This window comes from Ambystoma mexicanum, chromosome 5p (assembly GCF_040938575.1).
Source record: "Ambystoma mexicanum isolate Mex_15411 chromosome 5p, UKY_AmexF1_1, whole genome shotgun sequence".
Taxonomy (NCBI): Eukaryota; Metazoa; Chordata; class Amphibia; order Caudata; family Ambystomatidae; genus Ambystoma; species Ambystoma mexicanum.
In genome coordinates, this window is record NC_090930.1 from 1,365,132,451 (window position 1) to 1,365,158,099 (window position 25,649).

At 48.9% G+C, this 25,649-nt stretch overlaps 1 protein-coding gene across 1 annotated transcript in view; it reads left to right on the forward strand.

Moving 5' to 3' along the window:
- The window catches only part of TRIO (trio Rho guanine nucleotide exchange factor), a 3,834,156-nt gene that overhangs the window by 738,419 nt on the left and 3,070,088 nt on the right, over positions 1-25,649 (forward strand). Inside the window, exon 7 of the mRNA XM_069613780.1 lies at positions 6,868-7,059. Within this exon, the coding sequence (XP_069469881.1) occupies positions 6,868-7,059 (192 nt within the window). The remainder of the gene's footprint in view (positions 1-6,867; positions 7,060-25,649) is intronic.

Sequence of the window (25,649 nt, forward strand, 5' to 3'; positions counted from 1 at the left end):
GGCCGTGATAAGATTGTAATAGCAACGCTAAATATGAAACGGGAAGAGGGGCGGGGGTCCAGCCCCCATGGCTCAAATTTAACTATTTGGCTGCACATCTGCAGTTTATTGCCAGTTGGCTGGCGGATGAGCAGTCATGTTTTGCCAGACTGATGCTAGAGGATATTAAACCAGCTACACTGAAGGAATCACTACGGCTTGATGAGAACTGTATTGGCAAGATGCCTCATATGCTTAGGTTGGGCCGACAGATATGGGCCAGAGCGATGAAGGTACTCCAGGTTGGGGGACACGTATTCTCCCCATATGCCATGATATTAGCGACCTTGTGATTTCCAGGTGCTGGGAGGGTACAAGTGTTTCAACCTGGGACGATATGTATGAGAATGGGGTCTTTAAAGTAGTTGATGATATACTCTCTACCACAGGAATACATAAGGGTACATTTCTAAGGACCTGAAGATCGCTAGGTTGGCTAGAGGGAAATGGCCTGGCTGGCTGGCGGGGCCGGAGCACAGCAGGATATTGGCGTTGATGTATAATTTTTGAGGATGGGTTGAAACCTGTGTCATGACTATATAATGTGCTCCTGTTTGTTAAAGGCACAGGTAGGCTGCAAATTAGAGCGGCTTGGGAGTTGGACCTTGGGCTGGAGCTGGAGGATAAACAGTGGGAAGGACGGGTTAAGGACAGTCTTACAGTCCTGGGAAGGAGGAGCTGCTGCATCACGCCTGCGCATCGTTTACTACTTTCAAAAACCCCTCCTATGGTCTTGGCCTAGTGCTGGTGTGTCTTGTGCCTCGTCCCCCCACCCGGCTGATTTATTTGGTTCTATTTGGTTTTATTGGATTGAACAGCTTTTTGGCCTTGTGGCCCCCTGGCTTGCACTGATCACGGGCTGCACGCTTTGCTCTCATTCGATTCCTGTGCTCTGGAGGATCAAGGTCCTTTGTTCTCTTGTGACACTTTTTGCAGTCACCATCACCTACTGACTTATAACGTGGAAGTCACAGTAGTAGTGCATCATTCCATTGATGGTGGGGAGTCGGACTATTGCAGCCCCGTGAGCGGGCTGGATTCCTTCCCTGTTTTTTATTTTCCGGATAACGTCTTAATTCATCATCACTGCAAGTGTCTTTTTAAGTGCAAGTTTTTAAAGTGCATTGTTTTTTTAAAGTGTATTGACTGAGCATTAATTGAGTGGCAGCTATATCACTTAGAGACAATCTCTTACCCGCAATCATTTGGTTAGCATTTGTGCTAAATATGTCCGAAACGTAAGGCTGCAAAATCACCCATGCTCTCTAGCCAGGAGATAGGCCCTCTATTGCGATCGCCCAAATTGAGGAGGCAAACGCTATGATCGAGGAGATTGTCTCCTTGCTGTGTGAGATCGAGCCGTTGGTCCTCTCTCCACCTGCAGTGTGAAGAATTACGAGGGGGGCTACGTCTGTTGGGAAACAGAGAGGTAGGGGGCAAACGTTTGCTGTGGTATTGTCTAACTGTGCTGTGGCAGATAAAGGTGATCATAAGATAGGATGTGTGATGGAGCAAAGCGGAAGCTGTCTCACCAGCACTTAGACCTAATCCCAAGGCTCTGGTCCCCTTGGAAATTATGAAAAACTAGTAAATGAAAGTATGATTATGGGGAAAACCCCTTTGCCTCTCCTGGTGGAAGTTGGGAAAATAGTCCCAGGGTATGAGGTTGCTGAACCACAGGCACAGTTGGAGGGTAAGAGAGATAATATTCCAGTTGAACCGAATGACCCTTCTATGATGGAGAATTCCCCCGCAACTGTGCTGCAACCTCTTTGCAATAAGGTCACAACTTGCCCATTTTCCCCCGCTTACACAGCAATTGCTATCCTGACCTCCGATAGGTTTGATCTACTTATTAATCTGGATGAATTATTACCTGGCCTCCCAACTACCCCTATTAGTACATTGAATGATGGGAGTCAGACTGCAGGTCAAGTAGTAACACCCAAGCTTGCTGGGGTGTCGAATAGTGGCCCAAAACCAAGTTGTTCTAGTTGTACAAATTGTTCTCATATGCAGTTACTAGTTAGAACAACTCAGTCTGTTCTTCTGGCCCCATCTACTGAAGTTTAAAATCTGAAAGGTGTTGTAAAGGCGCTGGTGGAGGGACAGATCTTAATGGAGGAAAGTAGGAAGTCCTCCTTAAGGATGAATGTGAAAAATGCACTCGTGAGTATTTCCAACACTCTGCAAAGAGTGTTGGAAAACCCTATTGACCAAGCTGGTGACGGCTTGGCCAATATAGTGCATGTGATTAAGACACACGAATTAAGGAACCCTGCCATTAGAGAGCAGGCTACTTCTCATTTGGACCCAAAAAACATGCCTCAGCCAAGCTCTAAAAATACAACGAACTCCATGTCCCTTTGGGGCGGGGGTGTGGTGGGCTCTTGACTGACCCACAGGGATCCCAGTTTTTTTGCTAAACGTTCAGAGGATTAAAACAGGAAATTTTGAATCGAGGGAGAGCTTAAAAAATAAGGTGATCCACTGGATCTGCTCAAGGAGGGGGTGCTGCTCAATAATTAGAGAGGATATTTATATCTCTGAGCGGAAAAGGGGTGTTGGTTTGAGGTACTACATAGAAATACAATTGAACTCAGGAACACTGATCAAGGGGTTGTTGCACCTAGAACAGAGGTGCCTCCCACCGAAACACGTTGAAATTACGTTATCATTTTTGCACCCCAGGAGCATTGTAAATGGGTTGTCAACAAAATCAACTAAAGTTAAACTTCCTCCATTTGGGGCCGTACAGACAAATCTACTACGAGAGCCTGCCCAATTTGTGAAAAGGATCATGCACCCTTTACCAACAGAACCAGTGTTGATAGCAAACAGAGCAAGCTTGGGTATCCTGAATCACACATACCAAGATCTAGAAGCTCTGATGCCCCCTTTGCGGGAGCAAAGGGTGGTTGAATGCTGCTTGCCAACGGTGGAGGCTTCCGAGTGCAACACATTATGCTATCTCCATTTATAACGTCTCAGTCCTGGGTGACATTGACTGATGGGACACACATCCCATCCCAATGACACTTGTGTCCCCCATACCGGCTTCTGAAGTTGGTGGGGGCCTGATTGGTCCCCGGGGGGGTCGGTCGGGTGGAAATTCTATCCGACGACATGTGTCTACTCTCATGGAATGTTACAGGGCTGGATAGGCACATGGTGGATGAGGCCTGGTAACCCTTCATCCGAGCATACAATATTATTGGATTCCAAGACACATGGACCCTGGCCGTGCTTAGTATCCAGGGCTTTGCAAGATTTCAGCTGCCCGCATCTAATGGTAGGGCCGGAAGACCTAGTCGTGGGCTCCTCTTCTGGATTCGTAGTGAAAATTACAGGAGGGTCAGAGTTATTGAAAATGCTCCAATGGATCTGTTGGAGTTGCATTTAATTGGGTTGGATGGATCCAATATACTACTAATAAATCTTTACAACTGAAATGCAACCTCAGAGTGACTGGGCTTGTTCTCCTAGGTGCAGGCCTCCACCCAGAGGTGGAGTGCAATGTATGGTCATGCTTCTAAGATCCTTGTAATGGGTGATTTTAATCTCCAACATGAGCCGTTGGACATTATGGTAAATCTTGCAGAGGACGAGGACTCCATATGGGAGATTTCTGAGCTGGCCGCCGCCTACCCCAAGAGGAACTATAAGAATGCCAAGTCAGTGGCAGCAATATTACTTGCCAGCAATCTTCGGGCCTGCAACAGGCTTTTTCCAGGGGATATGCCAGCTTGTATAACCTTTCAATCTGGAAACGGATCTAGCCTAATTGACTACATCTTGGTGAATCTCGAGGCCTGGCACTATATTAAGGACTTTAGAGTCTAAAGTAGAACTGAGAGCGACCATAACCCCCTCCTCCTTGGAATGTCATCTAGCTTTCTTGGTCTGACAGGGGATGCAACGCTATCTCCGGCAGTTGAGGTGTGCATCACTGACCATACCAAGAAAGTTCTCAAGTGGGATTGGGTGGACCTAGAAATCATTATTCCTCTGATTTATGATTATTTTACCACAACTGATTGCCTTCTCTAGGGACTTTGTGGATTTCGTCTGTATACACAGTGAACTGATGGGCAAGGTGGGTGGCATTTTCTCTAAATGTGTAAAGGTCATTAAAAGCTGGGTTGATCGAAAGAACCCCTGGTATGATGGGGACTGCCGCAGAGCCAATGAAACTCTGATCACCCAAGTAAGAGAAGTTTCAACAGAGGATATTGCCAGTTCGTGAAGCAAGCTGAATTAAAAAAAAAAATCTGATTATCGTGAAGTCCTCTGGATCGCCCTCCTGGATGCTATTAAAAATCGCGATACCACGACCTTTTGGGAACTAGTCAGCAGGGGCAACTGCAAAATATAATGCTGGGGGTGATCTGTGAAGTTGAGTGGGTTGCTTATTTTGAAACCCTGTATAGAGCGTCCAGGATTTGGGAGGATATTATTCCCATAGAAACTTCAGCAGGCCAAGGCCTAACTCTCATTGAAACTGAGATAAAGACTGCTCTGTGCTCCCAAAAGAGGGGGAAAAGCCCGGTTGATTCTTTTTTTTGCAACTGAGCCATTGATCTAGGTGCCTTATTTGACCAAACCTTTCAATGAAGTCCTATGCACAGGCAGAGTACCAACCTCCTTGGACTGAGGGTACCATTGTATCAATATTCAAGAAGGGGGACAGGCATCTTCCAGCCATTTACAGTTCAGTCTCCCTTCTTGATGCTGGGGGAAAAATGTTTGCAAAAACCCTTTTGGTCCGTATGGAATGATGGGTCGCTGAGACTGATGCCCTGAGTCACCTGCAGGTAGGGTTCCGTAGGGGCATTTGTAAGGTCGACAAATCGTTAAGGCTCTCGTTGATTTGTGATAAATATAAGTTAATTAAAATGTCCATTTACTCAGTCTTCATTGTGTAACATGCAAGAATAACTGCATGGAAGCCCTGAGGCCCATGGCTTGGACTCTATTGTATCAGAGTGTTGGTAAACAATTGCCCAGTTTTGTTTGTATGTTTGTTTCATGATACATCAGTACTGTGGTGCCATAGTGTGCTTTTGATTGCTGCAATGTGATAATAAGTGAATACCAATAAACGGATTTCAAAAAAGTAAAGACTGAAGTTTCAAATAGGCTATCTCTTCCTCTCCATACTTTCGCTCGTGGCATTTGTGTCATCTTCGACCCATCACACAACTTCTTGCTCTTCATCTCCAAATCTGCCATTGCAGCCAGACTCAACCTCCTCAATATCAGAAAAATCAGTCAGTCTTCTTTTAAATACTGCTTAACGGCCAATCTCCTCCTTAGTCCTTTCTAGAGCCGACTTTCTCCACCATCCTGTTCCTATGTCATTCTATCCTCGCCCCTGGTTTGTTTCCACCTTCCCCTGCAACAGCTGGTCTTCAAGTCAAGTTCTCTCACCCCAGTGTAAAGGACCCTTGTTCTCCGTTCTGTTATCAATCTTAAATGTTAATAGAGACCTTATGGGCTAGATATATGTATGGCAAACAATTGTCTTTTAGCCTTGGCCTTTTTGCTTTTTTAAAGAAATATACTGTCGACTAGGAGAAGACAGGCTTTACTTTTAACATGAGTGCACTATACAGACTGATCATGCACTTTAATGTCAATATAGCATGTGACCGTACTGATTTGTGAACGTGGTCACATTCAAATCCTGTTTGTGTTGATAGGTCTAAGTAGAAACAGGAGTTTACTTCCACGAACTTTACATATAGGTGTTGTCATTTGTGATTTTACAATCAGTAAATATAAGCTTATTAATTTTTAAAGTTGCAACGATTCCTTTAGAATGTGGCAATACTAATAGGAGTATTTGTAAAGCTTTACGTTGTCAATTGTTTAATGCTTGCAATGTAGTGTATCAACTGTTGTAAATATCATGTGTATCCATTTTTTTTTTAAGAATTATGCTCCACTCTTGTGAAAGTTTTTGGATAGCAAAACCATAACCGAATAAATGAATATGTGAATATTGAATGTGTGCCTTTTAGTGTCTTTATTTAATGCATGTATTTGTCAAATACGAGTCTTTCTGTACGTGCTTGTGTGGTCAATATATTATTTTTCAACCACTTGAGTTCAATTGTACTTAACATCACACCTTTGATCTCCGAAGTCTCAGCTCAACTACTCAATCTTCGTAGCGAGGCCAAAGTTCAAAATGTTGTGTCAAACTATTGCAAGTCCATGCAGGTTGGATTTCCATAACCGTACACCAGTGGTGGTTCTGATAAAAGTAACCCCTCTGGGCATGGCTGCGCTTCTCTGCCCGGTTTGTGGACACTGCCTTTACATCTCCACCTCTAACGCCCCGCATTTTACTTCAAGGGCATAGGGAGCTGCTCATTCAGACTTCAGTCCCACTCAGGGCAGACAGCGGTAGAGGTGCTCGACTGGGGTTGCCCAGGACTGTTGGCAATGAGAGGAGGCACTGTGCTGCAGCAGAGCCTGCAGCCTCCCCTCGTAATGGCCGCAGCAGGCCTACTCTGTCTCTAATGCCCCTTTCCCTGGGATCAATCACTTTCAGAACACAGCTGCATGGCTCCACTGCAAGCCATGCCTGCATGCTTTGATTTCTAGCTTATATAAAAAATAAGACTTTTCCAAAACCTCTTTTGTTTACCAAATACTAGCTGTAATTTAGGATGGTCAAAACTTTTCATTATTATCTAAATCACCGAATGCCCCACTTTTCAACAAAGCTGAAAAATCTTCCGTAGATAATACTTGTTACTTCAAAATCATGTTTTTATTTTCCTGAGTCTGTTTTGGTAATATTGTCTCCCCCTTTCACAGAATGTGTATGTTAATATTACTCGAATTATGTCGGTGGCTAATCGCCTTGTAGAGTCGGGCCACTATGCCTCTCAACAGATTGAGCAGATTGCCTGTCATTTGGAGCAAGAGTGGAAGGCCTTTGCAGCAGCACTCGATGAACGAAGCACATTGTTGGATATGTCTGCAGTCTTTCACCAGAAAGCGGAGCAGGTTAGTAAGCTAAAGTACATTTGTGAGGTGTGGGTTTATGTGCAAGTAAATAAATCCAACAGAAAGAAATGAAATAAAAATGTTTATGTATTCATGATCGCATTGGCAGTTTCCAACTTCTTTGATTAAGGAAACAATTTTTGTTCTGGGTTTAGCAACATTGCTTGAAATGTAATTGTCCACTGTATTTTTTAAATACATTTTATGCAATAAATGTTTAATCACTTTCCTTTATGCAAAAGATGTCTGTACGAAACAAATGAACCAGAATGCGTGACCTCGGCTGCCTGTGCACCACCCCAGATAAATTAGCTTTATTTCTCCAGCATGGGGTCTGGCATGGATTCACATGCTCATGAATATTCCCCGTCGTCAGGCTTGGAATCCTCGGTAAAGAAAAAAATCAGTATCAGTTTCGTTTCTGATCTGTCTTTCGTAGTAGTAACCAATCACTGATCTCTGCGTCATACTGACCACAGCCAATGACTGCCCTCTACCTAAGCCCTGCCTCTGGCAGCCATCTTCAGATTTTTACCGCACGTTCAAGTGTTGGGATCCTCGTGCTATTGCTCTCGAGCGTTAGTGCTATTTTTCACGTTTTTTCTCAAAAAATTTCTTTTTTCGGTCAAAAGAGCCTCAAGCTCCACCGTTTCTTCATCCGATCAACGGGGACCCGTGTCGGATTCGTCTACGCCCCTCAAGGGTGAAGATTTCGTTGAGCCACACTTTTGGAGGACTCCAGAAGTTTCTCAGGCCCATCTCGGACATGGCCCAGGAGAAGGGAAGCTCGACGCCCGGAAAGCTGTTCAGGGTCTGCCCTGGATGGCAGCTTCAGAATGTCTTTAAGGAGGACGAACACTCCCTTTGTCTTTACTGCCTTCATGAGGACAAGACGCACGTGGAGAAGGACTGTGCATTTTGCGGCAATATGTCGGAGCGGACCATGAAGGAACGCCATCAACTTCTTGCAACTGGCTGGAAGGCAAGAGCCCGTCAGGCGAGAAGAAGTCCGAGCGGTCTTCTAAGACCTTTGAGGGCGTGACGGGGGTCCAACAGAAGGCCAAGCACCGCAAGTCCGCTGGCACCGGGAGCGCCGAACGGTCAGGCTCTACCGGCGCCAGGCAGGGCGCATCCTCCTCGACGCCATCAACCACGAGCCAACGCTCTGGCTCGGGTAAGAGGAAGGCCGAGCACCCGGCCAAGCTCCTGGAGAGACCCCGGTCGAGCTCAAAGGCCCCATCGGAGGGGGAGCGAGGCGGTGACCCTCCCCCCAAGGAGAAGGTGGTGAGTGCACCGAAGGTCGTGAAAGCCTTAATCCATCCGGCCAAGGCCTCTATCGAGGAAGTCGCGGCGGCCCTGGCTCAGCCTGTGGAGGCTACACCAGTGGTGGCGACCTCGGGGCCCAGAGTCTCCCTGCCACCGCGGAGGGAGTCCTCTTTCATGCCCACCGACAGGACCCCCGTGAAACCTCCGACGGAGAAAAAAAAAGGGGGGGGCAGGAGGTCGTCGTGGATTCGGCCTCAACCTCTGAGGAGGAGCTGATCGAAGTCTTAAGCCACGGCGTTGGCGTGGAAGACCACCAGCCCGTCGGGAGGGACCCCGACGTAGGAGACGAGAACGTCAAGGGTGCCGACGGGGCTCCTGACCGCCCGTCGGACTCCCCTCAACCAATGCCGCAAGACAACTCGGTGGCCATTTTGTTGGCTATACAGTCCTTATGCTCGGAGATAAGGACGAGACTGCCGTTACCACCAACGGAGGAACCGCTCCCGACGGGGGACCCGGAGCCAGGCCCTTCTGGGAGCCCTCCCCCTAAGAGAAGAAGGATTCATCCTCCACCTCCTTTTCAGCCATCGCGCCCTGTTCAGCCCTCCTCCCCGTGGGGATGATACGGGGACTGACACGGCCGCGACGGGTACAGACGACGAGGTTTACGATGAGGATCTCCCGTCGTCACCTCCCACCCGGGCTTCCCCGCCCGACGAGATTGGATCGTTTCACTCCATGATCGCCAGGGCATCCGAGCTTTTCCAGCTCTGCCCGGAAGAGAAGAAGGAAGGTTTCCTTTATCAACGGCGCGAGGCCAAGAGGAAAACGGTCCTCGCTGTACCTCTACTGGACGATATTTGGGATGAGGGCCTCGCCCTCCTCAAGAACCCATCCACGACGCCGGCTAGAAGGGATCGGTACGAGAAGAAGTACCGGGTCCCGGACGCAGCCCCCTTGTGCCTTCGGGCACAGCCGACCCCGGACTCGGTCGTCTCCGTGGTGGCCAGGAAGAAAGCGGGGGGGGGGGGCGCGACCTCTACGTCGACCTCCCCGCCGGACGGCGAGGGAAAGAAATTAGACACGATGGGACGCAGAGTCATCTCGTCGGCAGCGACGACGATTAAGGCGGCCAATGCCTTGGCTATCGTAGCCTGCTACGACAGGGAGCTGTAGTACAAACTGGCCCACCTGCTGGACTTCCTACCTGACAAGAGGGCGGAAGCCCTAGAGATCTTGCAGGAAGGAGAGGTGGCGTCGGACAACGCCATTACGATTGCGACGGACATCGCTGACACTGGATTTCGCCAGTTGGGCAACGGCGTGTGCCTTAGGCGGCGTGGATGGCTCAAGGCTACTGACTTCCGTCAGGACGTGCAGACCAGAGTCTTGGACATCCCGTTCGACGGAAACAACCTGTTTGGGAAAACAGTGGATGATTCCCTTCAAGCCATCAAGGCGGACACGGAGACGGCCCGGGCTCTTGGGGTTCTCCAGCAACGGCGGCCGCCCTTTTGGAGCGGCGGAGGCAAACGGGGTGCCTCCAAAGATTCCGGTGGCGGATTTTCCACCTACCGTCAAGCGGCCCATTCGTCGTCACAGGAAGCTTACAGGGGACGAGGCAAGTCAGGCGGACCCCGCCGTCGTCGCCAAGAAGGACAAGGCGGCAAAGCCTCGTTGAAGCAGGACTGAACCGGCCGTGGGGTCGGGCCCCCACCGAGGCACCCCGGTGGGAGGCCGGCTGGCGAGCTTGGTCAGCGTGTGGGAGTCCATCTCCACCGACCGTTGGGTGCTGGATGCCCTAGCTCAGGGTCACGTGCTCGAGTTTCTAAAGAGGTGCCCGCGCGTCCCCCCTGTGGCCAGGAAAGAACATCACGTCCCTCAACTTCTCTTGGAGGTAAAGGCGATGCTCAAGAAGGGCGCCATCGAGCTCGTCCCAAAGAGGCTTCGGGGCTCCGGAGTTTACTCAAGATACTTCCTCGTGAAGAAGAAGACGGGAGGATGGCGTCCCATCCTGGACCTACGACGACTGAACAAATTCATCAAGGCACAGAAGTTCCGGATGGTCACCCTCCAGCACGTCCTGGGTCAACTGGAGGAGGGCGATTTCCTGTCGTCATTGGATTTGGAGGATGCCTACTTCCATATTCCCATCCTAAAGGGACACCAAAAGTTTCTCAGGTTTGTGGTCCAAGGGCGTCACTACCAGTTCAGAGCCCTTCCCTTCGGGTTAAGGTCGGCACCCAGGGTGTTCACCAAGTGCCTCGCACCGGTGGCGGCGCAGCTGCGCCGAGAGGGGAACCACGTCTACCCCTACCTGGACGACTGGCTCATCCGAGCAAAGAATAAGGAGCTCGCCGTGGAGCACACGGCAAGGACCGTCCAACTACTCACGGACCTGGGATTCTCCATAAACTACGCCAAGTCCCACCTGGTGCCCGCGCAAGACGCACTGTTTCTGGGAGCGAAGCTCGACACAGTGTCGCTTCTGGCCTCTCCGTCGGAGGAAAGGACGAGGGCCATCTTGGGCAAGGTGCAGCGGATGCTGGTTGCGGACGCGGCCAGGGTGAGGTCCATCAAGTCCCTCCTCGGAATGATGTCTTCTTGCATTTATCTCATCCGCCTGTTTAGGCTCCGGATGCACCCGTTGCAGGAGTTCCTGGATGCGCGCTGGATCCAGACGACGGGCCGCTTCGAGGAGAGGATCACACTCGACGAGAGTTTCCGACGAGTGATTCCGGTGGGGGGCACCCGCACGCATCTGACGGCGGGCATGGACTTCCAGACCCCCGGCCACCAGGAGAGAGTGACCACGGATGCCTCCCTGGAAGGGTGGGGAGCGCACACCGAAAATCTGCACGCGAGAGGCCTTTGGCTTCCGATGGAGAAGTCCCTCCATATCAACGTCCTGGAGCTCCGTGCAGTGTTTTGGGCCCTCAGGTCCTTTCTTCCGTCCCTCAAGGGCAACGTGGTGAGGATCTTCACCGACAACACCACCACCATGTTCTACATCAGGAAGCAGGGCAGAACCAGGTCCCCAGCCCTGTCTAAGGAGGCGCAGGATCTGTGGCATTGGGCCGTCGCCTAAGGGATGTTTCTGGTGCCGTTTCATCTGGCAGGGATAATAAACACCATCGCCGACTCGCTCAGCAGAGAGCTGCGCTCGTGCATGAGTGGGAACTACGACAGGATCTAGTGGACCGCCTCTTCCGACGGTGGGGCACACCCCAGATCGATCTGTTCGCGAGGGCGACTAACTCCAAGTGCCGGAGGTTCGCCAGCAGGTTTCCCCAGCGAAGGAGCATAGGCGATGCTTTCTCGTTCCCCTGGGAGGGCCTGTTTCTATACGCGTTCCCTCCATTGCCATTGCTGATCCGGCTCATCAACCAGCTCAAGAGGTCACGGTGCAGGATGATCCTCGTCGCACCTCCGTGGCCGAGGCAGATATGGTTCCCGGACCTTCTGGACTTGTCAGCGTCCCCGTCAATCAAGCTGCCAGTGGACGTGGATCTTCTCTCCAGGGAAGGAGGCGCCATCCTCCATCACGACCCGAAGTCGCTGAACTTGCAGGCCTGGCTCCTGCAGCGTTAGAGTTTGGAGGCTACGACATACCGGCCGACTGCAGAGAGGTTCTTGCAAAGGCCAGGGCGTCCTCAACTCTTAAATGCTATGGACACAAATGGAAGAGGTTCTCTGTCTGGTGCCACGCACAGAAGATTAACCCTCTACGGATTACGGCTCCCCAGGTACTGCCGTACCTTCTGACGCTGGCCAAGGCTGGGCTGGCGCATGTGTCCATCAAGATTCATCTTGCTGCGATCTCCCGATACACCAGAACCACGGGGCGGACGTCTTTGTGGTCTCATCGTCTGGTGAAAGAATTCATGAAGGGACTGTTCAGATCGTTCCCGCCGGTGAAGGCTCCGGCCCCGGCGTGGGAGCTCAACGTGGTGCTGACCAAGCTAATGGGACCTCCGTTCGAGCCTCTGCACTTGGCTCCGTTGAAGTTCTTGTCGTGGAAAACAGCGTTTCTTGTGGCCATCACCTCCGCACGAAGAGTGGGAGAGATCCAGGCCCTTTCCTGCAAGCCCCCGTACTTGACTTTTCACGACACCAGGGTAGTGCTCAGGACGCACCCCTCCTTCATGCCCAAGGTGCCGTCCGAATTCCACCTCAACGAACCCTTGGTGTTGCCTGTTTTCTTCCCGTCGCCTTCGTCGCCGGCCGAAAGGACTTTGCACTCGCTGGATGTGGCTAGAGCGCTGAAGTTTTACGTGGATCGCACAAAGTGTTTTCGGAAGACGTCACAACTGTTTGTGAACTTTGGACCTGTCAATCAGGGGAAGGCTCTCTCAAAGGCCTCCATTTCCAGATGGCTCTCCGGCTGTATCGTGTACTGTCATCGGTTGGCAAACCGACCGCTGCCTGGCCGTCCGAGAGCCCATTCCACCATACCGATCGCAGCTACCACGGCGTTCCTATCTGGTGTGCCCTTTCTGGACATCTGCAGGGCTGCTACGTGGAGGTCGACGCACACCTTCACGAAATTCTACTGCGTCGATCGGGATTCGAGGGAGGAGTCCAGGGTCGGCCAAGCACTGCTGCGCAATCTGTTCGCCCAAGGTGAGCCTGGTGAGGAGGTAAGAATTGCTTAATGTTGAGTTTGATGTAATGCTTAATGTTGAGCCTTTGCCACCTCCCGTGGTTGTGCATGTGTGTACTGCTATGTATTCTTTATTCATGAGCATGTGAATCCATGCCAGACCCCATGCTGGAGAAGGAACAAGTTACTTACCCGTAACTGTTGTTCACCAGCATGGGTCTGGCATGGATTCACATGCGAACCCTCCCGCCTACCCCTCTGCGGCTCTTCACTTGGTCATACTGTCACTTCACGTGCTACCAAATTTGAAGATGGCTGCCAGAGGCGGGGCTTAGGTAGAGGGCAGTCATTGGCTGTGGTCAGTATGACGCAGAGATCAGTGATTGGTTACTACTATGAAAGACAGATCAGAAACGAAACTGATACTGATTTTTTCTTTACCGAGGATTGCCAGCCTGACGACAGGGAATATTCATGAGCATGTGAATCCATGCCAGACCTATGCTGGAGAACAACAGTTACAGGTAAGTAACTTGTTCCTTCCTCACAGTCCCACTCCATTTAAGGGAATCTCTTGTAACTTTGTCATGCCTTCCCTTTGTCTGTCTCAGATTGCAAAGGAGTTGCTAAGCAATTGGCAACACATTGGCATGTGTATTATAATTGTTTTTTATAACGCGCCTAATATCGAAGAGGTTTCTAAGCGCGGACTCAGGATTCAAACCTGTGTTACTCTGCGTCGTCTTGCTTGCAAGACAAGCACGTTGCCACTGAGCTATACTACCTGTGCATGAATGTACTCCTTTTGGAGAGCAGTGTAGGAAATGCGCATCGTTTCTGTTGGTCGCTTGCCTGTAGTTGCAGTATTACTGCAATTACTTGCAGTAATTTCAAAACGTGGAAATGGAAAATGAGAGAAAACAGTGTCTAAAGTTGAATGCTGAAGCCTGCTGACTGGGATGGGGAGAAAAGCCATTGCCAGATAGTTACATAGCTGGGTCACGAGACACAAAATACGAGCTGCTAACTCCAACACCAAATGGGAAAAACAAGCGGGAACAAATAGCTTCCTGCGCATCACCCAATTCCCATGGAAAAGAGGGGAAAAGGTCAAGAAGTGTGCACTTTTTGTTTGCAACCTGTCAAATTCCTATCGGTAGGAAAAACGGACAGGATTAGTAATGTCACATTTTCCTATTTGTCAGAAAATCCTACTGATAGGAAAATTTGACACTGTAGGATAATTTGACATGAATGGTCACGTAGTTTTCTCCCACTCATCAGAAAATCCTAATACAAGGAAAATGTAGTTAGAATTTAATAGGTAGGCACGTTTGACAGTCTATATAAAAACTGACAGCAAAGGTCTTGCCCTTTTTTCTACTCATTAGAAATTCCCACTTGCAGGAATATGTGAAAAATATAGGGGTAGGAAAATGTTTACGGTAGGAAGATCTGACGAAAATGGTCGGGTCATTTTTTTTTCCTACCCATCAAATTCCTACCTGCAGGAAAATATAAAAAATACAAAGGTAGAAAAATGTGACATGGTAGGAAAAACAGACAACAAATGTCCTTTGTCTTACACCTCAAATAGTGTACACCGCTTGTGACTTCCCTCACACCTCTTGGGCAAGCTAACACAAGTTAACCACTTATATGCCATAGCTCAGACATAAATGACTTTCATGCTACACCACCCACAAAACATTCCCTTAATGTTCTACTCCTCGGAGGGCACTAATACCCTAGAGGTTGTAGTAAGTCGGAATCATGAGGTGGATAAGATGGATATTTTGGTAACTAAGTTATTTATTTCAACACACAAACCTATACTATCCCTAGAGGTTACCAGTCATTTGATTGAAGTAAAATGGTCGAAAAAAAAGGTCGAATTTTTTATTTTATGGGGGTGTTCCCCCCCCCACCTCCCTTTTTCTTTATTAAAAATATTTTTTAAGCAACCAAAACTTACAAAAATTGGAACTTTTTTTTTTCTACCATTTTGATTCGATCAAATGGTCATTCGACCATTTATTTTCGACCATTTGACCGGACACCTCCCTAGAATTGTAAGCCCGATTTGTTAAAAGTAAAAGGGTGCTCGTCAGAATGTTTTTGCAAAATAATTCAGTCCGCCGTCAATAAAACCTATCCTAGCCTGATTACTATCCCGCTATGAACTAAAAAGAACCTGACTTGACTTAAAAAGGTATCATGAGGGTCTTCTACATAAATTATAGAACCGTGTTTTGTTTCTGACCTCACCATAATGTGACTGCATCAGAAAAGGGCTTCTCGCCTGATGCAAAAGACACCAGCAAATGTCTTTCAACTTCCCTTCCTGGGATTATTTATCAGTCCTTGGTCAGCCTCCTTTTTTTTTTTTTCCTGGATGGGCAGCGACTTTGGCTTATTCTAGGGTAATGCTCGACCCTTGGGAACCTTCCGGTTTATAGGCCCAGATCAGGCCTCCTTCTTGGTTTATTCTCCAGAGAACCTCAGAGTGGGGTCTATACTCCACTTTCTCCTGGTCCGTTCCCCTTCTCTCAGACGACCTTGAGGTTGGATCGCTCTCTTCCTGCCTCGGGGGTCGGTTTGGTCTTACCCTGCCTCGGGGGTCGGTTTGGTCTCACCCTGCCTCGGGGGTCGGTTTGGTCTCACCCTGCCTCGGGGGTCGGTCTGGTCTCACCCTGCCTCGGGGGTCGGTTTGGTCTCACCCTGCCTCGGGGGTCGGTCTGATCTCACCCTGCCTTGGGGTTTATCTACTCTCGGATTGACAAAGCATCTGTCTGCTCTCACCCCGCCTAGCGATCGGATTTGGCTTTTCCGTCCACCTCCCTGCTCCCAGGAGCTATCTGGTACCGCTGAGTAGGCTTTTGGGCAGGACAGAGAGGTTTCATGGTTCTGGTGACTTTGGACGGTTTTGTGTCTTGCACAGCTGGTGCTCACTTCCTGCTGTGTTCCTGCAGGGCTTTGGTGTCGGCTTGTGGTGGCACTGTTCGGTTACTGCTTTGGCATTCCCCACTGCTGGAGATCCTTCGTGACCAGGCTTCTACTGCCTGCATCTCAGCAGGGGAGCTAGGCATTTTGCAGGCTTGTCCGCCATTCTGGGTGGGTGCTTGCCTCTCTCCGCCACACCTCCCAGGAGATGGTCTCTCTTCCTGTGCCGCTCTGTGAGCATCACTCTTGCTTGTAACTCCGCTGGTTACTCTCCTTCTTGCGCACTGCTGATTGGTCTTTTATCTTCCATGCAATAAGTGAAGGGAGGAGCTGTCCTCCGCTCTTCATCCTAGCTTGAAGATGGTGCCTGAAAGGGTTCAGAAATTATGCCATCCATGGGAGTGCAACGTGGTAAGGGATAGTACAAGCTAACTCTTACGTAAACTATGAAACCATCTGTTTCCTGGCATAAGTGGGGGATGATACATATCCCTATTTAGGAAGTGCCTGTCCTCAAAGGGGGCCTCACCCCCAGTGTGATTCCCCCTTCCCCTGTCCCCTTGGGAGTGTTGGGCATAGCAGGCTCATAGCTCTAGCCCCAAAGGGAGTGGCTCCCCCTTGAGGAGAGGGCACCAATTTCCTGGATTCGTCACAAAGTCCTTGTTGCACAACGCAACACTTAACCTGTAACCCCTACAGAAGGTTAACCACTCTTTTCTTCCAACTTGCATACTGATTGCCATCCCATGCCCTAAACCGTTGCACAAGCCCTCTCATCTATCAATCCCCACCCACATACATCCGTATTAACCACACAAGTCAACACATAACTGAAACATGCTGCAGATGGTTATAGACACAGGGAAGCTGCAGACTGGGACGTCAGTGAAACGGAAGACATAAGGGTCGGGGACCCGATAAAAACAAACTGAAGCTGGCAAAACATGGGTCAAGGACCCTAAAGGAAATATGACACAGACCTCTACCACATCCATAGACACTTGGCAGGAGAACACCCCTCACCTGCTGGTTCCACAGCTACAAAAGCAGCTCATAGTATCACGGCCACCCTGGGACTCCACTGGTTCCTGTACATAGAACTGCAGTTTTGGCCGTGCCTGGAATGACTAACTGCATAGTCTGGCTGCACATCTTCCCAATCGCGAGGAACACAGGCACCTGCACTCAACTGTCGTTGATTTGGGAGGTTTTTGGTTACTTTTGCAGACTCCGCGATTGTAGTTCCCAACTTTGTAGCAGTTGGGTTGTATGAGGAGTGTTCAGCACCAGCAGTGGGTTTAACTGGGGAATGCTTTGTGGGTTATGCTCCCACTTGACCCCGGATGAAAGAGAATTGCTAGTCAATGTTGTCTGAGAGTGTTGTTTGGTGTTTTATGTAAATCCCTAATATCAAGAACTTGGAAGCAGCAAACTGTAACACGTCTGAGGATGCACTACTGCGCCTTGGTTGGGTTGGCGAGCCTGAAGGATCCCACTCCTTGCACCAGCTCGGAGACGCATGTCTGGATTGGAATTTCAGACTACTTTGAATGTACCAGGGCTTTTTGCCTTGCCCAGGTCACTCCTGAGCCACCCAATGGGCCCTATCGTCCTATCCTGCAGCCATGCCCCTTTGGCACTATCCAGTGGCAAGTGTGCTGGGGAAAGGGCCTTCAGCCCTGCTCTGGACAACCCAAGCTACGTGGTGGGTCCAATGATCACCGCCTGTAGCCCTGCCTTGTAGCAACCTTGCCCAACACACTCCCAAGCAATCCAGAATGGCCAGTGACATAGCCTGCAGCCATGGCCACTAGTCACTTTGCCATGGCTATGCTCCCGGCGCCACCAAGCCACCTGAAGTGGCCACTCGCCATGGCCTGCAACCAGCAGCCCCCCTAAATGGCCACTTTCCACTTATTCCCCAAATGCTCAATAAAATACAATAAATAAAGGGTCTGTAGCCGCCTCTTACCCCATTAATCACCACCTTTATTCACAAATCCCATGCCAGGTCTAAGACCTAGCTTAATCCCACAAACCCAGCAAATGACCTGTGGATCCCTCGGCCTGAGCAGCCACTTTGTAATCTTTTATGGAGTTTTTTGCACCACTTTGAGGCCTGCATCCTTACCTAGTAGGTGATCCACAAATTAGTAAAGCAGCATTTTGTAAAATATTTCGCCCAGCATCAGTGATAAAAGGCATCCCTGATATCACTCCTGCTCCACCGGCCTGGCAGTGGCACTTGTTTCCTTTGTGGGATATTGGGCAGAAGGGACGCCAAGCATTTCTCCTGTTTCCTCTGCCATGCCCACTGTCTAAGACACTAAAGTCAATGTAGAGAGCTTGGCAAGGGAAGAACAGAATAGCTGTGCTGCACTCTTGTTGACCCTGCTGCTTCACCAGCTCCTGTTATCAATGCAATCAGTGAACAAACGGCCAATGAAGTGCAGTGATGTTACACTCCAGTCCTAATCCTGGCTCCCCTTTAATGTCAGCATACAGAAAGGGTGTGCAGCTTATCTGCCCATTTGTATTTGTTGCCCTTACCATCCTATACACCTGCATTAATACGGAGCAAGGCAGTTTGGTGGGTACCTGGGCATTTGGTGGCAATTCCTTGAAACGTAATGAGTGCCTGGCTTTGACTCAAACTATTTCTGAATTGCTGAGAAAATGATGGGCCCTTTTAGCAGTGGGGGTAGTCTCTCAATTCCCATCCAGAATAGGATGTTACCTGCGATCCAAGCGTCTTAGAAGATTTGGAGATCTTCTTGTGCGAATGCAGGTGTTCGGTGAATGGGTATAGGCGGTTCTGTCCGGCCTCCACCTTGCTAGTCCTTTCTATATAGCCTTGGGCAAAGCAAGATGTAGTCCCGCAGGAAACCCAGTCGGGGGTGGGGGGAGGGGAAAGCCAGAGCATAAAAACACCACACTGGACAGTCTAAGTAATCCGGCTAACAAAGTTATTGAAATAGGTACTTCCATGTACCAGTTGATGAAGGAAGGAAGTCTTGAGGACTATGAATGGACCCAGCAGGCAGAGAAACACGCTGAAAGGGCAGGCAGTATTGATGGAAGAGATGGGAATAGGGAAGGGAAAACGGGAGGAATCCAGAAAAGAAAGAAACTAGGAACAAGGAAAGAGTGAGCCATGGGTAGCATTACCTCGAACAGGAATCAAGCCGGAGGGTTGTGACGCGCCGAACCAGCATCACAGGGCTGCTGAAATGGGACGGCAGATACAGCAGGTTCCATTTTGGAAAAAACTCAAGCGCTGCTGCCGTTCAGGCAGAAACGTTGCAGCAATCCTTACTACTGTGGTGGCCAAGATCGGGCCCCTTTCCAAAGGCCCCTCGGCATACGCCTCAGTTTTCAGCAAATAAGGGGATGAGATACAGACTGATGTTAAACCAAGATTCTTGTATTAGATAGCAAATACACAGCATACAGAGACATTATCAGCGGAGAAGTCGGAAAATACAGAAGGACACATGTCCCGGCAGACAGCACACAGCGGTATCTAGGGACCACCCCTAGAGTGCAGTTAAATAGCATATAAGAAATTACTAATATATTATAGCACTTTCGCAATGGGGGGTGTTGCATGGAAAATATTGCAGACATTTTGCAAGAACTGTCGACATCTCACTTGTGACCTTGTGACGCAGCCTTTTATTGTGGATAAGTGGCATTCGCAGAAACCCTACTGTTATCTCCCTTATATGGGGCTAATGCTATACTTGTAGAGAATACGCAGAGGAGCAGGTCTGATGTGTCCTCTCTCGTAGGAGTGGTTTGGGACTGTCCGGGGTGCTGTGTGCAGAGGGAGGTGACCTGTGTCTGGGGCCTAACTGTATGGGAGAGCCTAATGTAGCATACCATAGCATTGCATAACATAGCATAACAATCCTGCCACATCACTACGTTTCTAACGATGCCCCAATGACCACTGAGCATTTGTGGCAGATGGGTACATGGGAATTTAATGATGATCCCATCCAATTGATTGACTATTGTCCATTGATAGTTTCCACTGGCAATGGAGTCCCTACCTGGACATTTTTCTTTACATATTTTTATTGTATTTCATGTAATAACATAACATCAAAGCATAAAACCCCTCAGAACACCCCCCCCCCGCCCCACCCGCCCACCCTCACCCCAGAGGAAATTTGGGCCCCACTCATTTCTGCTTCGGGTACGTTCAAGTGCTGAAAATGTCTGATACTTTAATGTTATGCGGGCACCATTGTTCCATATAGTCCGACTTCAGATATTCCAGGACTGCCCCCCATTCTTTCGTAAAGGACTTCTTCTGGTCCTGGAGATGTGTAATCCTTTCCATAGTCACTAGCGACCACACCTTCTGCAACCAGGTGAATACCAGTGGAGGGTCTCGTTTTTTCCAACTTTGGGCAATCGTTGCCCAGGCCGCCATGGCTAGGCCCATGAAGATCCTCCACTGAACTTTGTGTAGGCTCTTGGACTGTGGGTCCTAAAGACCGCATAGCCACACCCGCAACCCCATTTGGCCAGCCTCGGGGTACATTTTTGTTAGTTCCGTTTGCACTTCCTTCCAGAAGCCCTTGACCCCTAGACAGTCTCACCAAATATGCCTCCAAGTGCCCGATTCCGGGCATCCCCTCCAACAGCAATCTGATGTTTCCGGATACCTAGTTTTAAGCCTCTCTGGAGTGTATTGCCATTGTATGATGATTTTAAGGCACATTTCCCTAGTTTGGATTGCCCGGGTAAATTTTGGAATGCCCGCCCACAAGTCCGCCCATTGTTGTCTGGGTATCTCTTCTCCCAGCGTGCCTTCCCATCTGCTCATGTATGTCCATTTGATTTCTTCTTCTTGTGTATTTATAAAATTATATAGCGTTGACACCAGCTTCTCTCCAGGGTTGGTAATTAGGAACTTTTCAAAGGCGGTTAGGTCCCTTGTTGCACTCTGTAGGACATCTGGTGTGGTGAGCCAGTGTTTGATTTGCTCGTATGTGTACCTATCCGCCTTCGTTAGGCCCCACATTTTGTTACAATCCGCAAATGTTCTTAGTTTTTGTCTTGGATCATTTCTCCTATTTTCCTACACCCTGCAGCTTCCCATTTATCAAAAGCCCCATATTCTTGTCCCGGGGGAAACTATGGATTTCGGCATATGGCCGTGAAGGGGGCCAGGAGGGTGGTCATAATCCCCCTCTTGGTTTGTTCATCCCAAGCATTTAAGGTGGTTTTCATGACCTCACTGATGCGTAGATTCGGGTGTCTATGTTGTTTACCCTTCCACATTAGATCCTCTAAGGGGGTCTGTTGGTTGGTCATCCCCAGCCATTCCTTCAAGACCCATAGTTGTGCTGGTTGAAAATATTTCCTGAAGTGTGGGAGTGACATTCCCCCTGCCCTAGTTGGAGCCGTTAGGATGGCTCCGGCTACCCTTGGGTGTTTCCTATTGCATACATAGGTCAAGATGGCCTTTGACAATACTTTAAAAAAGGAGTTTGGGACTGTTACAGGAAGGGCATGGAAAAAGTATAGCACCCGGGGGAGTATGTTCATTTTGACTGATTGAATTCTGCCCCACCATGAGACCCTTAATGGGCACCATCTATCTAAGTCCTTCTTAACTCTGACCAGAAGCTGTGGGTAGTTACTCTTATATATTTTATCTACCTTATGAGTAAGTATCACCCCTAGGTACTTGATACCCTCCTCTGCTATTTTAAGACCCAGCGAGCCTGCCTCCCTTTCCAGTGTCCCCTTTTCCCCGGCTAAGAACAGAAGATCTGATTTTTTTCTTGTTAATTTTTAGGCCAGATATCTTCCTGAATGCCTCCAATTCTTTTAAGGATTGCGGTAGGGAGTTCCCAGGGTCCTCCAGGGCCATTAGCATATCATCTGTATAGGCTATGACTTTGTTGTCTACCCGCCATCTCTATCCCCTTTACCCATACCGACTCCCTGATTTTAATTAGGAGGGGCTCCAGGAATATGGCATATAGGAGAGGGGAAAGAGGGCATCCCTGTTTGGTTCCTCTTGAAATGTCTAATCTCTCCGTGACTTCCCCATTTATTGCAATTCTAATGGAAGGAGTATTGTAGTTGGCCTTGACCATGTTTATGAACTGTTCTCCAATGTGTTTTAGTGTTTTGAAGAGGATGGACCACTCAACGCGGTCAAAGGCCTTTTCGGCGTCTAATGAGAGGAGAATTGCTGGTGTTTGGGTAATGCCTATTTTTTCTACCAGGTGAACTATTCTCCTTAGATTGTCTTGCGTTTGCCTGCCCGGAATGAAGCCCGATTGGTCTGTGTTTATTAGGGTCGGGAGGAGGGGTGATAATCTGGTGGCCAATACTCTGGTGTAAATCTTAGTGTCCAAATTTATTAGGGCAATGGGGCGATATGAGCCGGGAAGGGTGGGGTCTTTACCTGGTTTATGGAAAACAAGTACTTTCGCCTCGTTCATGGAAGGGGTTACATTTCCACTGTCTTTGAATGTGTTCATCAGCCTTGTAAGAACTGGAGTGAGAATGTCAGCGTATTTTTTATAAAAGGGGGCCGTAAACCCGTCGGGGCCAGGGGCCTTTGAGTTTGGGAGGTCTGCTATTGCTCTCTGGACTTCTTCTTCAGTAATCCTTGATTCTAGCTTCACTTTGTCTTCCTCTGAGATTGTTGGGATGGGGAGAGACTGGAGGTACCCATTTTGCTTCTCTTCATCCGGGTGCTCTGACGCATAGAGCTCCTGATAAAAGGCCTTAAAGGTCTTCCTGATGTCCTTAGTGCGTGTTTGTGACCTGTCCTGTACATCTTTGACATTCATAATCATCAGTGATTTCTGTTTTTCTCGGAGCTGTCTTGCTAAATATTTGTCCGCCTTGTTGGCTCTGATGTAGTATCTTTGTTTTAGATACAGGAGGGATTTCACTGCCTTTTTGTTGCGGAGCATGTCCAATTGTCCTTGTACATGCTTCAATGCCTTCTTGAGGCTTCTTGTGGGATGAGCCATCAATTCACCTTGAATGTCTGTTTAGTTTATTCATTTGTATTGCGCACCAGACCCGAGGGTATGAGGGCGCAGTAGCAACAAGGTTATTCACAGCTTGGTTACATGTTACAATGCACTACAGTACTTACAATGAGATAATGGATGGTTGAAGCAGTCATGAAAAAGGCAAAAGTTTACGGATTAACAAATATACATATTTACATAGTAGATGGCGGTGAGGTGGGTTGGATGGTGTTAGTGGTCATTGCTCTTTATCCAGTATATGTAGTTGTGTCTAAAGTGTGTGTAGGTTTGGGGTGTCCTAAAAGAGGGTGGTAGGGAGTTCCAATGTTGGGCTGCTTTCACCTGGAAGCTGTTACCACCCATCTTGGTGCGTTTGAACCTGGGAACTGAGTGTAGATTAGCGTTGGAGGTTCTAGTAGGTCTGTTGTAAGTGAGTTTACTTATTCTATCGACTAAGTAGCGGGGGGCATCGTTGTTGAGGCATTTGTGTGTTAGTGAGGCTACTTTGAGCAGGATTTTATCTGTAGTGTTGAGCCAGTTATGGGATCTCCTAATGTTGGAGATGTGTTCTCTCTTGGGGATGCTGAGCGCTGCTCTGAGAGCGTTCTTTTGTAGTGTCTGTATTTTGTTAGTAACCTGTTTGCTAGCTCCTACATAGGGGGCATTACAATAGTCCATTTTTGATAATACAAAGGCTCTGGCTCTGGCTAGTGTAATGCAGCTCTGGGTGGATAAGGAAGGGTTTGGCTTCTCTTATAAGCTTACATGTGTAGGCCGTGGAGGATGCCATAGAGCTAACTTGGAGGAGTCAGTGTATATTCCTAAGGTTTTCATTTCCTTAGCTACTTTGATCGGGTTCCTGTCTATAATGAAGCCAATGTAGTGGTGGTCCAATTTGGTTAGGTTTGCGGTGGAACCAAGTATGATGAGTTCGGTCTTGTCATCTTTCAGGCATAGACTGTGAGATACCATCCATGCCTGGATGATGAGGTACACCCTGTTCACCAAGGCCAAATCATGTTTGTAATCTCCTGTCAACGGGATGAGGATCTGGGTATCATCGGCATAATTAGTGTAGGTGATACCCAGACCATCTAGATCATCAAACAGGGGCTTCGTGAACACGTTGTACAGTGTAGGGGAGACGCATGAGCCCTGGGGGACTCCGCATGTGATGGGGTCGGCGGCAGCTGTGGTTGTGAAGACACGCATGGATCTGTTGCTGAGAAATGACTCGATCCAGCCAATGGCTTCTTGGGAAAAGTGGGCAGCTGAATCCAGATGCTTGCATAAGATTTTTTGATCAACTAGATCAAATGCCGCGGAGAGGTCAGGGAGAAGCAATAAAGCAGTTTTCCCGTTGTCTCTAAGAGTGTCAATTTGAGCCTTCAGGTCGATGAGGGCTGTTTCTGTCCCGTGTTGGGGTCTGAAGCCTGATTGTCTGATACCGAGAAGATGGTTTAATTCAAGGTATTTTTGGATTTGTTGGCAGGCTGTCTGGTCTAATATCTTGAGCAGGAAGGGGACGGTGGTAATAGGTCTGTAGTTGGTGGGAATGGAGGGGTCCAGAGAGGGCTTTTTGAGGAGGGGGAGGACCCAGGACACTCTGAGGTTGCTGGGGACGGTACCTGAGGCGAAGGAGGTGTTGATGAGTCTTGTGATGAATGGCGAGAGGTTTTAGACTGAGAATGATTTTTTCCACTTCAAGAGTGGAGACTTTGTATGTGTGGAGTGTTTCTTCTGATTTCTTCCCATTTTCTTTTCCAGAGTTCTCCTCCAGTCTTGTTTCTGCTTGTCCCTGGTGGCCTTCAGCACAATCATATGTCCCCTTATCACCGCCTTAAAGGCTTCCCATACTGTCCCAAGAGGGACCTCCCCCGTGTCATTTAATTCAAAGTATTCTTTGATTTTGTCCCCAACTGTTTGGCCCAACACCTGGTCTGTAAGAATATCGCGTGGCAACCTCCACTTCCATAGATCTCTTCCCCTTCCGGGGGGTCTAGATGTCCAGCCATACAGGAGCATGATCTGATAAAGCTATGGAACCAGTTTCTATTCCTTGTATTTTCCCAAGCAGTCCCACCGACACCCAGAGGTAGTCGATTCTCGACATTGTGTTATGCACATGCGAGTAGTACGTAAAGCCACTTGCTTGACCCCTCAGTTCCCTCCAGGCATTGCGCAGTGTTAACTGCTCCATCTTGTGCTTAAGTTGTTTGAATGGGGCCCCCTGGCCTTGAGATCCTCCCCCACTCCTATCCAACCCCGGCTGCCAGGCCATGTTGAAGTCTCCTCCTAGAATCAACTCTCCCTTCACAAACCTCTCTAGTCTCTCCAGCGTATTCCGGAGGAATCCGTCTTGCCCTGAGTTCGGGGCATATATTGTCACCAGGGTGAGTCGGAGGCCCTCTATTGTAACCTTTGCGAATGCAAATCTCCCTTCCCTGTCTCCCTGCGTCTCCATGTGGTTTGCCCCCAGTCCCCCTTTGGCCGCAATCATCACTCCCGCTCTTTTATCCCCCGCATTTGGTTGCGCCCAGACCGTATACCCTCTGAGATTTACTTTCTTTCTGTCTTGGGCTTTTATATGCGTCTCCTGAAGGAGCAGGAAGTCCGCCCTCTCCCTTTTTAGCAGATCCTCCACTTTCTTCCTCTTTACCTGCAAGTTCAACCCCCTCACATTCAGTGAAAAGATTCTGAACTTCCCCATCGCGTCTAGTCTATTGCGACTGCTATCAGTCTTGCTTGTGGTGGTCCCTTCTCCC